Here is a 15,122-nt window from a genome sequence, read left to right as displayed (position 1 = left end):
AAATATGACTCGTGACATATTTATATGAAAATAATTCTAGAGCTGGAACAATCAATTTCAGAATAAAAAAAATGTCTCAGACAGTTCCCATGCTTGTTGTGGCAGGAATATAACTTTGGAATATAACTTTGGTTTGGATGAAGGATTGGGCATTTAAACACATTTTCAATAGATTTAGAGTGATTATAAAGACAGTCTGGCACACATCTATCTACAGAGAGCTTCCCTCACATGTGCTGAAGTGAAATTGACAAAATACACGTGTTGCAAACTTGCAAAACGTCCTTATCGCGACTAAATCACAAACAGAAATACACGCCAGCACATGCATCCATGTGCACACACACATACACACACAGTATGGGAACAACACCACACCACGCTTTGGCCAAATCTAATCTAATAACCAAAAGTTCAGCGATGATGTTATCATTATGCGCTATTGGATGTGACGCACTTGGAAGATATGTCTGTCCCCGTCTTGCCTGAATTATTGCTGCTGTTGGATATAAAAAAAAAAAAAAAAAAAAAAAAACTATCTCCAAACGGTTAGCTTTTCTGGGAAATCAAGAAACTCTGGTTGCTATTCACAACGATGTTCATGGATTTTTTGAAACTTGACAGTGGGTTTTGAATGGCTTCCCTGGGAGCTGGGGTCAGGAAACATACTACACTAAAGGACCATCTAGTTCAAGTGAAAAAGATCAAAAACATCAATATAGGAGTTATGAGGTTTTCACACAATCAGTTTTCAGTGTTTATCAGTGTTTCCAACAGCTCTGCTGTCCGCAAAGGCTTATTAGCTGCTGAGGGGCTGATCTCATAATCTGTAAAACTTTTAACATGTTTTTGCAGTTTGAATGCGTAATCACGACTGGAAATGGGGGTCTGCGTCACACAGGCCTCCCATCTTGGGCAGCAGCGAGGTGTGTGTGTGTGTGTGTGTGTGTGTGTGTGTGTGTAATATCAAGGTCTTTGCCATGTAAACCTATGACATTGATGGACAAAGAGTCAGAGGTGAAATGAGAGGTAGTGACTACCACTCCACTAATACTAGTATTAGATTATTATTAGGTAGATTAATAGATTAAAGCCATAGTTTTTCAGCATGTCAATTGTAGGCTGGGTTTAATTCACTTTCAATTCAGTCAATTAAAGTAGATTTTATTAAACATTTACACAGTCAAAAGCCTCACATTCAGCCTTTTATGAAATAGTTAAGAACCTTCAACAGTTTAAAAATGCAATCAAAGTTCAAGCACTTTCATGCAGTCAAACTTTATCTTGTGAGCTCGGTCAGCTGTACAATGTAAAAGTGTTTCCAATCATGTTTTGGATTTGTGAGTTCGGCCTCGTCTTTTCTTTACAGTTAGGCCTTTAAAGCAATGAAATCAACCAAGAAATGCGTATTTAAAGCACTTCAGTAAAAACTCTTCATTGAGGGCCGACCCCAAACACACCAGCTACTGTAGATTCATTTCTCTGCCCCTCTGTTTGTGTACAGACAGGGCCCTGCAGGAGGAGAGCCGGACTCTGTCAGAGGCAGAACTACGACGATTCAAATTCCTCTGGCATTTCAACCGATAAAAGTTAGACTCTGCTAAGAACAGATGGGTTTGGATATTACTTTGACTATCAGTACCTGTTCCACCAGAAGAACCCTTGAGCTTAACTCTTTATTAACTGTCAGCAGACCCACAGTTTATCCTGTTGGGTAATTGGTCAATTGGTCGATTCCAAGTGTCTGTAGATTGTTATGAAGGAGGGTTGATCCAAATAATGTGTGTCCAATTATGATAGGGTTTCTTAGGGTCACCAAGCCAAGCCTGGGCCAACTCTATGTGAAAGAAACAGAGAGAGAGAGAGAGAGAGAGAGAGAGAGAGAGAGAAATAAAGAAATAAATAAAGAAATATATCGATATCACACTAAATTATGTATCTCTTGCTGACAGATTACAGACATTCTCAGTAACAGGCAGCTCTCTGGAAAATGTTTTGTCTTCATTACTTGCTGTAACAAGACCATCATTTTACATAACTTCATTTTCTTCCTCTCCCCAAAACAGACTTTCTGCTTCTGGACATGTAAAATCATGTGGCAGCGGGAGGTATCAATATTTTATACTACAACCTCTCTCTCTCTCTCTCTCTCTCTCTCTCTCTCTCTCTCTGTGTGCCAGTTATGGAGGAATTTCATGAACATGCCTTTCTCCTGGGGATTCCAGAGATGACTGTGGTTTGTTTTAAAAAGGTTAGGGCCGTCATGTGTTTCTGATTTAGACCTAATTCAAGTCGTCATATAAAATATTATGTCTGATGGGATTTCTAATCATTTTCGATGATAATCGCCCGGGAATGCATTTCATGGACTTTGCAGCGCAGGCGAGGCACTTCCCTCGGATTGAGAGGCACTTTTCTCTGAAAACAAAGGGGCACACGTGTGGCACAGAGAGAGAGAGGGAAGAGAAAGCGAGAGAGAGAGAGAGAGAGAGAGAGAGAGAGAGAGACTCGCATCCAGAGATAGGAGGTACATTCTGGCAGACAGTAGGAATCCATTTCACGCCCAGATGAAAGCAGTGTGAGAAGGGGAATGTGTGTGTAGCGTGTGTATGATAGGTGTGGTAGGACAGGGGTTAGGCCTGTTGGCTTTTCCTAGGTGGAGAAGGGCGGGGGGGAACACTTCATAACTGGGATCAATTCAGTTCAATCAATTAAAAATAGAAGTGGAAACCACAATTCATTGAGTGCTTCTTCACTATTATTCCTGCATGGAGAAGGCTTCTCACACCATGACTTTTTCCAATATGTGATTTTTTGTGAAGATCCAATTTCTGGTTGTCATTACCCTTCCTCAGCTGTCAAATCACCTCCTGCTCCTCGTCCTATTGTCTTGAAACCAATAATTTACTATTTGAGGAAAAGCTGACTTAAAAAAACAAACATGTATATACAGTATAGCAACAGTGTGCACACTTGGCTGGGCAGCTCCCAGGTGTGAATGTGTGTAAACCTGGGCGTTGCTGAAAAACAGCATGGGTTCTCAGCCAACTTACCCTAGATAAATCTAAATTAAATAAATTTCTGTGATTGGACATGCCCCGATATAAACTGTCTCACTTCAGGTTTGCCAAAGGAAACACTGTAAGTCTATTGAAGACGTCTGTTGTGTCACGGGCTAAGATGCATTGTGGCTATGCTGTGAGTTCAAGTCAAGCTCTCGACTTTATATCATAACTAAATCCCTCTTTCTCCCCCGTCTTTCCTGTCTGTCTCTACTAAACAATATCATATCAAGCAAAAGAAATGTCATATTTTTAATTTAATGACTGGACAATTTATTTAAGTAACTGTTGATAGCTCCTAGCCAAGACCCCAGAGGGTTGAGATTTGAACCCTTGTGCTAACAGCAGGCTATATGAATCTGTGCAAGGAAACAGCAATTAAGAAAGAGGCTGCCGCTGTATCTATCAGGGCGTTTTCCTTACAACAATGAATTATGTCTCCACAGATTTATTGTACAGGCTGGAACTGAAACCCATGCACACATGTCACATATCTCAGATCTGAGCTGTGTGATTAAGATGCCACAGTCGGGGAATACACATCCGTCAGGGGATTTCACCTCTAGTTCATCACAGAGCTGTTTAAGGTGCAACAGGGTGGCACAGGAAGGGAGGGAGGAGCAGGGAGACTGCACTTAAACCAGTATCTGCCCTGCTGCATGTGTCTCTGACCAAGACACTCTCCAGTCCCCAGCTCCCGGCTCTGTTCTCTACCTGACCCTGCAGACCGAGGCAAGGGAAGCACAGCAGTTGGTCCACTGGGGATAAATCTGGTCAAAATCAAACAACGGACGAGGACTGAGTTCAGTTCATTTTCAATTCAGTCAATTTGCAATGAGGAAAACAAGTGAAAACAAATTGTCCCTACGAGGATCAACAGTATCATATTATTATTAGTAGTATTAGTAGTAGTAGGCCTACTAGTACTAGTAGTAGCAGTAGTAGTAGAAGGAGCAATAGTAGTAGTATTAGTAGTAGCAGTAGCAGTAGTACTAGTCGTAGCAGTAAGAGTAAAAGTATCAGCAGCAGCAGCAGCAGTAGTACTAGTAGTAGTAGCAGCAGTGGTAGTAGCAGTATTAGTAGTAGTACTAGTAGTAGCAGTAGGCTAGCAGTAGTAGTAGTAGTAATAGTAGTAACAGTAGCAGTATTAGTATTAGTAGTAGTAGTAGTAGAAGCAGTAGTTGTAGTAATAGTGGTGTTAGTAGCAGTAGCAATAGTACTAGTAGTAGCAGCAACAGTAACAGTAGGCTATCAGCAGTAGTAGTAGCAGTAGTAGTAGTACTAGTAGTAGCAGTGGTAGTAGCAGTAGTAACAGTAGTAGCAATAGTAGTAACAGTAGCAGTTCCAGTATTAGTAGTAGTAGTAGTGTAACAGTGGTGGTAGTAGGCCTAGCAGTAGTAGTAGTACTAGTAGTAGTAGGTAGTATTCCATTAGAGCTACAAGCTATGATTCCCTCAGAACAGGATTCAAATCAGTTCAGACACCATTACATAAATTACATAAACTTCATAAACTAAATGTAAAGGGTTTGTCCTTCTGATTCTGCCTGATCCTGTGAAAACTCCCAGTCAGGGCAGAGAAGTAGAGATCTGGATGTGGACTGCATGGGATTCAAACCCCAGGCACACACAGTATTATATGTGGCCCTCTTTGCATGCTGATAGTCCTCTGAAGTCGGGCTGCACAGTGTCTATTTCCAGCAGGCCTCTGTCGCTCTGCTGGGATCGTACATACAGTATGCAGTGTATGTATCGAGGCTCATGGTCATTTGGAGAAGTGCAGGTCAGTGTCTCTGTCTCTGGCCATGATGACTGTGGTGGTGAAGTACGGTGCTGGGCAGGGGCAAGAATTTGAACCATACACATGCAGTACAATATGTATCTACTGTATGTAGGCTCATAGCCATCTGGTTAGGGGCTGTGCAGTGTCTCCTCCCAGCAGGCAACTATAGCTGTGAGCCAAGACCCCAGGCCCAACACCCTGCCGGACTTTGAAATCAGATCTTTATTGTCCATAAACCCTCAGCCAAGTATGAAGAATCAGCCCTCCCTAACAAAACACACTCACCCAGCGGAGAGAGACAGAGACAGACAGAGATAGAGAGAGAGAAATTGGGGGAGAGAGGGAAGAGAGGGATAGGTGGTTGAGAGACAGAGAGAAAGAGAGGGATGTGCAGAGAGAACAGACAGTACAAAGAGTAATAGTGTTGTCATGGTCATGTTCACAACTATGCCGCAGTTATTTATAGATCATTGAGCGATAACTCAATTTTCATAACTTTCTAATTTTGTTACGGGCGGGTCCCGCTTCACATATCAATAGAGCTCTCTACATGGAATTAAAATTTGTCTGAATAGCAGTATGTTCTGTATGTACTACTGCAAGCTAATTTACAACTTCTGTTTGTCGTGATTCCATACAAATAGAGAAATGCAGGGGAGAGAAACAGGGAGATAGAGACAGAGACTATATAACAAGAGGTGTAAATATTTTCGGTTTGAAATGAACCAAACACACTAAAGCTTAAAGCGCACACTGGATCAATATGCAAGCATATGGAGAGGAAAGATTTGTGTTTTTGTTACAGTATATATTGTTGCTTGCACTTTTTACATTGCTTGTCGTGCAAGTTGTGAGATGGAGACTTCCTTGGGATTAAACGCGTAAAAAAGAAATATCGTTGTCATAAAACCCCAAATAAATCCAGCTCTGCCTTGTTTCTGTAAAGCGATGGAGGATTGCAGTAGGCTGGACGCACCTGGAGACACTCCATATTTCACCTCTGAAGTGTGGGGGAAACTGGAATACAACAGGGCGGATTCAAAAAGGCCTGACCACAAGATAACCAGAGGCCGATTTTCCACAGCAGGGCCAGGCCCATCCTAAACTGATTATGCGACATGAAAAAAAGATCTGTTCATCTGAGACCAAAGCTGAGCTGACAAATCAGTGGTGTGCTGGTGACAAGATGCCAAAAGTATCAAATTTGATGGGGGCGTCCTGGTGACTCAGTGGTCTAAAGCGTGTACCATGTAACCGTTATGTCCTGGGTTGGAATCCGGCCTGGGACATTTGTCGCATGTCATTCCCCTCTCTCTTTCCCAATGTTTCCTGTCTCTCTCCACTTTTACCTCTAAAATAAAAGAGAAACTGCCCAAAAAAATAAAATAAAAAGTATCAAATTTGATTTTGGGTAAAATTCTGTGACTTAGATGAGTGAGCGGTTGTCTAATATTCTTTGGCTCAGTACAATTGGAGGCAAGGCTAATATCTATACAGAATGAGGACTCGTTTTTAAGTCAATTCAAAACAATTCAGTTCAATTCAACTCAAATAATTTCAATTCAATTTGATTCAATGACATCTATTAATAGAGGGAAACAGATTATGGGCAAAATACAGCTGACTGAAGGAAAATCCCAACCCAAATAATGAATTGATTATCGAAAACTGAATTTTAAAAACTGAACTGTATCAGGAAAAAATAGCAAAACTGAAAAAATCAGTGAAGAGTCAGGTGATATCTCATTCATGACCTTCAAATGTCAAGGCACTTATAAACTCCAATATCCAGCATCCAGAAAACGCACTACAAAGACTTAGGACTTAACAAATAAATAAAAAATGACCCAGGATATAAGCCTTAAACTGATTTGGTTCAAGTTGGTTTACTTTGCTCTGCATTATGGCATTGACACACAAAGCTATTTGAGCGCCTGGATAAATAAATCAAGCCTTCCACGAGTTGTCAAATAGTTGACTACGCTTCAAATAGGCGACATACTTTGCCCAGGTCCGGGTTGACAAGACAACCCGGGTGCGAAATTATGCTTAAGAGGCTCCAGTAAAAAATGACCTTGTACTACTTGTGTTACTACACTTGTGAGGACTGTTTTGAAACTTTGAAGTAAAGACTTTTCCAGGAAGTTACAACTTTTTGTTTGGTCTTCATTTTGAAAAGGGTTACGGTTCGAGTGAGGATTAAGTGTAGGCATGCATTAGTGAGGGTTAAAGCTAGGGTTATGGTTTAGGCATTAGGGATTTAATGTAGCCAACTGCGGCCCTCGTGAGTACAGTGGCACTGGACTGGGTGAGTGTGCCTTGTGTTACACTTGTGATTGATTGCATCACTGCACTGGAACGAAGTGGGGTGTCAGGGCTTTTATGGGCGACAGCAGTACAGAGGTGTTGGATTTCAATGGATGTGCCCTTGGCCAGATAGGTGATAATACTACCCAGGCCTTACACACATACACACACACACACACACACACACACACACACACACACACACACACACACACACAGAGACCTACAAAAATGCACATGCACACAAAAATGCAAGCATGTAAGTGTGTACACACACACACACACACACACACACACACACTGCTGAATGTTCTAAATAATTCCCCTTGAGGGTATATAGCAGTAGTGCTTTCTGTAGCAGTAGTGCAGCATGCAAATAGCAATGGCTACCTTTGTATAGGCTACAAATGGGTGACGTGGAAGAGACAACAGGTGTGAATAAAAGTACAAAATAATATAAGCTTTTCAATATAGCCAGAGGAAGACATGGCAAGACATCCAGACATTGTTCCAGTCCAACATGCCTGTCTTATCACCCGATAGACTACTGGCACAAATCTCAGAAAGGTATTATCACACACCTGTGGTGACCTCACCTCATTCCATAAGCTCTGATTTCGGCTTTACCGTAAACAAACTGTACGGCAGGTCTCTCTCTCTCTCTCTCTCTCTCTCTCTCTCTCTCTCTCTCTCTCTCTGTGTGTGTGTGTGTGTGTGTGTGTGTTTACCCCTACCTACTTCTCCTCTACTCCTAAAACTAATTGCAGTTTCTTTCTCTCTCTCTCTCTGAGTGACAGCGAGGATTTCGCTTCGCCCCGAGCGACGTCACACCAAGGTGGAAGAAGATGAGTGCATTTTTCCTCCCTCTATCATCCAAAGAAAACACATTGGCAGACTGTGGCACAGACACGAGTTTGACGCCTCTACCTGTAGCCGGTGCGCACCGAAAATAACTCACTTCAGCAGCTTCGTCAGCCTGCTCAGTGCGTCAGTTAGAGCGCGTAAAGGACAACCGACCAGCTGAACCAAAAGACCGATATCTTTTGTTACTTTTGCGCCGTCAGCATCAGCAGAAGGGCAGACGTGCTCCTCTTCTCCGAGGTGTCTTTGATTTGATTTCATTGTGTTTCTCTCTCTAAAGCGTGGCGGGGCTCCAAGTGTCCTCACTGCTACCAGATCCAACTCGCTGCGCTATTGGAATTTGGGTATTTTACAGTCAGAGCGGACTTGCTGGTTTGAGTCACTTCTCTTTCCTCCTCAGAGAGTTTTGGAAAGCATGTAGAGTGCTGCGACAGATAGGGTACAACCACAATGAAGAGGTTAACCACACCTTTGATAGCGGACTTCTCTCTAGTAGCCTCCTGAACAACTTTATTGCGCACTAAGATGCGCCCAACAGAAGCGGGACTGAATGATGGACGTTTTGCGCACTTGTAGACAGACCGTTTCGTGTAAGTGCCGCTGAGTCGTGCCGTCAAAAAAACCAAGGACTTCCTATGTGCTTAAAAAAATAATTACACTCGGTGTTGGCTGGGCTCGTCATTTTAAACTTTGCTGGTGAATCTTTCTTCCTTGAGGATTTGCTGCGTTCAACATGACGGTTCCTCTATCTCGGATCCAACTCGCCCTGTTCTTTATCTTGCTCTGCCCGGTCAACATCATCGGACTCTGGTGGTAAGTGGTTGTCTGTATTTACCACGTGTTGAAGGTTTCTCTGTCTTATGCCAATTTGGGAATTAAAATAACTTCGCACAAATTACTTTTATTTGATTTCCACATACAGACACGGGGCGTAATGTCTCACTGTAATCATGTTTTCTGTAGCCTATATTTGTCCAAAGCATGAGCAACTTGTAATCACTCATCATTACCGGCTTTTCAAACTAGATACTGGCTTGAGTTTGTTCCCAGGCTGTGCTTGTATGTGAGACTATCTTTCTTTTGCAGTCTGGTCCAAATACAAATATGATCATCAGTAATGTGATATGTGATGTGTGCTCTCTAATGCAGACTGCAATATTGGCACAGTGTAAAAAATGGTAGGCTAATCATTCTGTAATTCTGATAGATTGTGAGCTAACCAAATAACCAACATAAACTGATAAAATTGGATACGATCAATCAAGCAAACAAATTAAAAGACAATAATAACATAAACACATAAAAATACATCGCCTATAGATTTATTATTTATTTTAAAAGTGCTTTTAGGAGAGAAATGACCTTCAGTGCACATCCTGTCTTCTATAGCATTTTCTTTTTCTATGATAACTAAACTAAACAAAGATAAAACTTGTATATATTTAAACAACTTGATTGATAAGCGTTTATTTGACAAACAGCACATTCTCTACAAACTGCAGGTCAGGAACCAAAATGAACCTATTTCCCCCACGAGTCACAATAAGTCTTAATGAGCCTGGTTAACAATGCTGAGGGAATTATGAAAAATCTGGGTCCTCAGGGTGAAGAAGTTCACCGAGCTACACCTCATGGGAGGAGGAGTGTGTGTGTGTGTGTGTGTGTGTGTGTGTATGGAGGGGTGTTGCAGAGAGGAAGAAATGTAAGAAAAAGAGACAGAAGAGAAGATTAGAGAGGGCTACTGACACAGACGGAGAGGAGAAAGCACGAGAAAGAAACCGAGAGAGAGAGAGGGGTGAGAGAGGTGTCTGCTGGTTGTTGCCTGCAGTAAAACGGAGAGGGAGAGAGGGAGATATGGGGGTGGGGGGGGTGGGGTGGGGGGGGGTGGGGTGGGGGGGTCAGAGTCAGGAATGTCAGGTGGCCCTCTAGGCGCAGTGGATATGTCATCATAAAACAATCCGTAGGCTCAGCTCCGCAAGGTGTGTGACAGTCCGACAGACAGACAGCCCACAGATCTGCGGATAACATATTTTCTATGCATGTAGGTCTCTCTCTCTGTCTGTCTGTTGCTTTCTTTCTCTTTTTTAGTATGATGTTTCATTAGAAAACCTCAAATGCTTCTGTCTTCCTCTCTCTCTTCCTGTCTCTCACTTCTGCAAAGCAGCAATGTTTGAATGTGAAGCTTTGTAATGTGTGTGTTTTTTTTTTTTTTCTTTACTGGCGAATCCTCCCACTGTTCATTCACAGCCCAGTCAAGGTCAATGGGGGTTGTAGTGCCACTGAAGCTGTGGAAGTCTGCTCTCTGTCCTTGTGTGACTGGCAGATGGACTGGCAGAGTTTTGTCTAAGTGATTTGTTTAAACATTTTCCTATTGGTTGTTGGGTATTCTGCAGAGAATAGGTGGATATACTGTCATTCCACCTTCCTCTGCTGTATATTACAATGGGCATAATCTGTATACGTTCGACTGCACCACAGGTCTTACTCTCAGTTGTTGACGACTCTCAGTCGTCGGTCGTGTCTCCTTAAAATTACACAGGTTTTCTCCAGGAAGTTTTTTGAATGAGAGTGAAGGGAAGTGGCTGTGCCCTTGTAAGGACAAATTAATTAATGCGTTTCTGACGGCAACTGTGCATTTTTGGGAATATGTGATGGAAAACAGCAACCTACTCTGCTCACCATCGGCTTTGGTAAATTCCTGGTTTGACGTCATTACCTGTCCCACAGTGCGAGTTCCTCTGTTCTTGTTACAGTCTGGAAATGGCAGGTTTACGCTATAAGTTTTGTTTGGGTCAGCAGGATGGAATGACGTCAGAGTCAGAGGTGGTGACGTTTGGGCAGCAGGGTGGCGGAGTGAGCAGGGAGACGGCCCTTCAACCGCGCCTGGGTTCAAACCTTTGTGTCGGCAAACATCTGCTCTGCTGAAGTGTCACTGAGCAAGACGCTGAATCCCTACCAGCTCCAGGAGCGCTGGTCTGTAGCTGAACTCTGTGCTCTGACCTCCCTGGAGGGGGCAAGTGAAAGGAGAATTTCCCTGCAGGGATCAGTAAATTATCACACTGCCTTCAAGCACTTGGTTTATTGGGGATAAAACTGGCAAAATCCTGTCATGTACCTGGGCTGATTTCAATTCACAATGGGGATTTTCATTCAGAAGATGTTGACATGAGAAGTCCCTCATTTCAACCCTATTATGTACCATAATGCATCATTGCACCATTATTAGCAAATTAAGTGCAGTTTGTTTTCATGCTTTGAACTGATTTATTAGAATTGGACTGAGCCCATTCCTGTAATACAGTAAGGGTATGATGCCCTCTGCACAGCTCCCAGTCTGTGAGGTGCTGGGCAAAAACAGGAAAAAAACAATCAACAAGGAATATACAACAAGGAATCAATGTTTGCCGCACGCTCAGACAGACTTATTAAGAACACTGATCTGTTTTTACTCCTAATTGATGCAAGTAAAACCATAAGAGTGAACAACGCTCTGAATAAGTCAGAGTGTCAAACATTTATTCTTTGTTGGTTGCCCATTTCTGTAATGTTATAATGCGTCCACCCCATGTGAATTCTTTCCTGGAGTAGAGCTCCAATTGCAACACATTCCACAGGACATTTATTTCAAATAAAGCTCTATTGGATTATGGGAATCATCACTAAAAAAACAGCTACTTCCTTTTCATCCACACTGACACACATTGTCATCTTCTTCCACTCTCTCACCTGTTTGCTCGCTCGCTCACTCACTCGGTCACACACTCACTCGCTCACACACACGCACACACACACGCACACACACACACACACACACACAGTGGTCGACTGTGGTGCAGCTAGGGTGAAGCCACACCTGTAGGTTGCTCTCCAGTCTGCCAGGACAATGATGCTCTCTGTTGAAAGCTGCTGGACATACCATCATACATCTCTCTCTCTGTGTCACTCTCTCTCTCTCTCTCTCTCTCTCTCCCTCTCTCTCGCTCTCTTTCTCTCTCTCTGTCTCATACACACTCTTCTTCAGTGTCTCCAGCTCCCTCTCTGCTTCTGGCCACGCTTGTCTTTTGAAGGAAAATACTTATCATATAGATACATTATCGCTGAAGGGGACAGAGAGCAAGAGAGTAAGAGGGAAAACAAGAGTGTGTGTATGAGAGAGGCTAAGAGAGAAGAGAAGAGAGAGACAGAAAGAGAGAGAGAGATGAAACGCTGGGAGATAGCTGTCCTTTCAGAGCCTCTACTGATTAGAGCGGTCTAATCATTTGGCCTGAGAGCAGAGAGCACAGCTCAGGGACTCAGAGGAGTGAGGAATGCCTTTGCTCTCTTATTATACTGCTTTTGACCGCAGCACTCAGTAGGGCCAACTTTGCTCTGTGTGTGTGTGTGTGTGTGTGTGTGTGTGTGTCTGTCATAGCCCCAGTTTGGCGGGCAGCCCGCCTGGAGCGTGCCACAGGCCCACAGGTGTACACACACTGCATTTGTGTGTGAGTATGTGCGAGTATGTGTGCATGTGTGTGTGCGTGTGTATGTGTGTATGTGCGTGTGTGTGTGTGTGTGTGTGTGTGTTAAAGCTCTTTCCTATGTGTGTTTATGTGTGTGTCAGTCCAAATTCATCTCGCAGGAGTGGATCCTGGTTAATCTCTTAAACATGCACTCATGGATGTACGAATGTTTGCACACTCACTCTGTCATACACGCGGGCACACACACACACACACACAGACACACACACACAGACACACACACACACACACAGACTCTACAGTCAGAACCGCCATCATCACCAGCAGAAGAGAACCTCATTGTAACAGATCTTATCTAGTCCGCTCCACTCCCGGTCTGAAAAACTAGATGTCTAATCAGGACCAGGGAGATGGGAACAGATAAAGATTAAATGACGATGTGGGTTTGGCATCAGCTACAGGACTGAATTAAAAATGTTTGTGTGTGTGTGTGTGTGTGTCTGCGCGTGCCTGCAGGCACGCATGTGTGTGTGCGAGTGCGCGATGCGCAAGTAAACCGACCAAACGTGAGAGGCGTACATGTGTATTCGTGTGTGCATGTGCATGTGTTGTAAATGAAACGTATGTGGGATCGTGTTTGTGTGTGTGTAAGCCTGTGAGAGGGGAAGAGTAGATGTGTGTGTGCCACGTGTGTGTGTGTGTGTGTGTGCATCCACAGTCTCTTGCAGCAGTTATTGGATTAAGTGTTGAATCCATGTGAATTTTGTGTCTCTGCCTCACAACACAACACGCTGTCACTCTCTCTCTTTCCATACGCTATCGCTATGTTTCTATTTTTGTTTGTTTTGATTTTCATCTCCATTCCTTTTTAAACTTTATAACTATCTATCTATATCTCATTCCCTCTCTCCCTTGGCTCTCATTGCCGGACCTTTCTCTATCTCTTTTCTCCCTCTCCCTGTCTGTCTCTCTCTCACTCTCTTTCTCTCTCTCTCTCACTCTGGCGTCCCAGACTAGCGCTTGTCGTGACTGTCTTCATCTCCGGCATACTTGAGGGATTAAGGAGGGATGAAATTCACTCATTCGTGGGCGGAGTGAAAAAAAAGAAGGGCCCTGTACAGTACAGCACTTTATCTATGTTGCCGTGAGATCCCTAATGAAACCTGAGGTCGCTCTGGGCACCGATTTTTAATCTCTTTACGACCCACCTTTGGGCCCAGAAGCAGTTTTAGAGAAATACTGAGTAATTTGTCTAAATCTGTATAAATATCTTCAGCTGCAACCTCACTTCACCAATTTGCAGCTACACTGTGAACACATATCCATCTTAACAAACTATGTAATCTGAGTCTTACAATCTTATACTTCTTAAAACAAATGGGGAAAAAAAAAATGCCAATGATGTGAGATAATTTCACTTGTTTCCAATGTAAATCAATTTGTTCTGTCTTGTTTCAGGATAATGACATTTGTTTCTAGAATGTTCCTGAAACAGATGAAACTGCATGGGAAACAAGTGGAATTTCCCTCCACTCTCATTGGCAGAATGATTCAATTATTTTGAGAAAAATACAATTGTCAGGATGGATATTTTTGCAGCGTATGGAGATGAATAGAAAATCCCCTTCCGTCATATGTCAGATCCATCTATCTAGACAGAATCTACAAGCCGCCAATGTCTCCCAATGCCGCCAGATAGAAATACACTTCCAGCCAATAAGTAAGTTAAGTAAGTTAAAGTAAATAAAGTTAATTTTGCTTACAGCAACAAATAATACAGGAATAATTACAGGAAAAGAAGATGAGAGACTACTACTTCTAGTTCTTCTACTCAGCTACTACCAATGATAATGATAATATGCATTTAGACAGTGCTTTTTACAATATTTAAATTCATTTTGTATAGAATGCGTAAAATGACAAAAGCAAATATTCAAGTAATAAAACAACCATAATGCCACAGCAAAATGTTGCAGATAACTTTATTTGATACAAGGTTTTAGCTCTGGGTTGGACTAGCCATTAGCTTATAATGCATGGGGTGAGACAGAGTCCCACTATCAGTACTTATGATTTGGATATTGTTGGTCCTTTGTCTTGTTTTATCTCTTGTTATCTCACCCACTGTCTCTATTTTGGGACTTTTTTATCATTTGGAATTGTTCATGCGAGACAGTGTTTCCTTAAAGCCCCTGATAATATCACCGACTCTTTGATCAGACTTATCTGTTCGGAAGCTTTATCATAAATGACAGACTGAGGAACAGCGGCACTTTGCATGGATAGGAAGAAGAAGAACTGATTAATATCTGACTTAATAGTTTCTTCTCATGAGTGTTCACGCATGTGTGCATGCATGCATGTGTAGTGAATGCGTCCGCTTGGGTAAATGTGTATGTGTGTGTGTTCCCAAGATTGTATGTGCAAATCGTATGTGCGTCTTGAATTTCTAGCTGCCCAGAGCTTGAAGAGCACGACTCTGATTCATATTTTTGTCTTCATTGAGGCAGCAGAAAGGCGAAGAGGGCCACAGAGTATGAGACAAACCTGAGGAGAAGGTTCTAGTAGGATTTGAGCCAGCTGAGCCAGCAGTGGTTTACAGTACATCATGCTCCAAAGCAGCGGTTCTAACCATTACACATTAGATTTG

At 42.6% G+C, this 15,122-nt stretch overlaps 1 protein-coding gene across 1 annotated transcript in view; it reads left to right on the top strand.

The window, feature by feature from the left end:
- Nucleotides 1–8,687: 8,687 nt before the first annotated feature.
- wnt6b (wingless-type MMTV integration site family, member 6b) overlaps nt 8,688–15,122 on the top strand; it is a 24,817-nt gene continuing 18,382 nt past the window's right edge. The window contains exon 1 of the mRNA XM_071894372.2: nt 8,688–8,825. Coding sequence (XP_071750473.2) covers nt 8,746–8,825 — 80 coding nt within the window. The 5' untranslated portion in view covers nt 8,688–8,745. The remainder of the gene's footprint in view (nt 8,826–15,122) is intronic.

The sequence above is a fragment of the Centroberyx gerrardi genome, chromosome 10, assembly GCF_048128805.1.
Source record: "Centroberyx gerrardi isolate f3 chromosome 10, fCenGer3.hap1.cur.20231027, whole genome shotgun sequence".
In the NCBI taxonomy this organism is placed as follows: domain Eukaryota; kingdom Metazoa; phylum Chordata; class Actinopteri; order Beryciformes; family Berycidae; genus Centroberyx; species Centroberyx gerrardi.
Note: the sequence above shows the minus strand (reverse complement) of the source record. Positions and strands in the feature narration are given on the sequence as shown.